The sequence below is a fragment of the Pan paniscus genome, chromosome 7, assembly GCF_029289425.2.
Source record: "Pan paniscus chromosome 7, NHGRI_mPanPan1-v2.0_pri, whole genome shotgun sequence".
NCBI lineage: Eukaryota > Metazoa > Chordata > Mammalia > Primates > Hominidae > Pan > Pan paniscus.
Window position 1 is genome coordinate 159,244,067 of NC_073256.2, and position 1,730 is coordinate 159,245,796.

Sequence of the window (1,730 nt, forward strand, 5' to 3'; positions counted from 1 at the left end):
ATCCAGGAAATTTACTTCTGTTTCTAGTCTGTTCAGATTTTCTCTCATAAACTGATGCTTAACTTCATCAAATGCTTTTTCTGTATCTACAAATAAAATTGTATTTTTATTTTTTATTCTTATAATTCTAAGATAATTACATTAAGTAATTTTCTTACATTAACCTTTTTGTATGTTAACTCAAACGTAGATTCCTGGAGGAGGCGGAGTCGTGAGAGTGAGCACCCTTGTCTTGTCCCAGTTCTCAGAGGGAATGCTTTCTACTTTTCCCCATTGAGTATTATGTTGGCTGTGAGTTTGTCATAGATGGCTTTTATTACTTTAAGGTATGTCCCTTGTATGCCGATTTTGCTGATAGTTTTAATCATAAAGGGATGCTGGACTTTGTTGAATGCTTTTTCTGTATCTGTTGAGATGATCAAGTGATTATTGTTTTTAATTATGTTTATGTGGTGTATAACATTTATTGACTTGCGTATGTTAAACGATCCCTGCATACCTGGTATGAAACCCACTCGATCATGGTGGATTATCTTTTTTGATATGTTGTTAGATTTGGTAAGCTAATATTTTTTTTTTCCATAGTTATCAAATTTTATTTTGGAAAATTTAGATTATTTTATAATTTAAAAAAATTAACATAGAATGATTACTATTATTTTAAATTAATGAATGTTTATTATATTTCTCTGTTTTATTTTCTTTTATTATTATTATTATTATTATTTTTTATTATACTTTAAGTTTTAGGGTACATGTGCACATTGTGCAGGTTAGTTACATATGTATACATGTGCCATGCGTAAGCTAATATTTTGTTAAGAATTTTAGCATCGCTCTCGGCTTTCGGCTCGGAGGAGGCCAAGGTGCAACTTTCTTCGGTCGTCCCGAATCCGGGTTCATCCGACACCAGCCGCCTCCACCATGCCGCCGAAGTTCGACCCCAACGAGATCAAAGTCGTATACCTGAGGTGCACCGGAGGTGAAGTCGGTGCCACTTCTGCCCTGGCCCCCAAGATCGGCCCCCTGGGTCTGTCTCCAAAAAAGGTTGGTGATGACATTGCCAAGGCAACGGGTGACTGGAAGGGCCTGAGGATTACAGTGAAACTGACCATTCAGAACAGACAGGCCCAGATTGAGGTGGTGCCTTCTGCCTCTGCCCTGATCATCAAAGCCCTCAAGGAACCACCAAGAGACAGAAAGAAACAAAAAAACATTAAACACAGTGGGAATATCACTTTTGATGAGATCGTCAACATTGCTCGACAGATGCGGCACCGATCCTTAGCCAGAGAACTCTCTGGAACCATTAAAGAGATCCTGGGGACTGCCCAGTCTGTGGGCTGTAATGTTGATGGCCGCCACCCTCATGACATCATCGATGACATCAACAGTGGTGCTGTGGAATGCCCAGCCAGTTAAGCACAAAGGAAAATATTTCAATAAAGGATCATTTGACAACTGGTGGAAAAAAAAAAAAAAAAAAAAAAAAAAAAGAATTTTAGCATCAATGTTCACCAAGGACATTGGTAATTTTTAAATTACCATTTCAATCTTGCTGCTTGTTATTGGCCTGTTCAGGGTATCTAATTCTTCCTGATTTAAGCTAGGAGGGTTGTACCAGGAATTTCTTGATCTCTTCTAAGTTTTCTAGTTTATGTGCATAAAGGTGTTCATAGTAACCTGGAATGATCCTTTGTATTTCAGTGGTGTCAGTTGTAATATCTCCT

General features: G+C 37.8%; 1 protein-coding gene across 1 annotated transcript; it reads left to right on the forward strand.

Moving 5' to 3' along the window:
- Window positions 1–819: 819 nt before the first annotated feature.
- Window positions 820–1,461, forward strand: LOC134731012 (large ribosomal subunit protein uL11). The gene has a single exon (XM_063606937.1). The coding sequence runs from the start codon at window positions 925–927 to the stop codon at window positions 1,420–1,422; it is 498 nt and encodes a 165-aa protein (XP_063463007.1). The 5' UTR covers window positions 820–924; the 3' UTR covers window positions 1,423–1,461.
- Window positions 1,462–1,730: the final 269 nt, after the last annotated feature.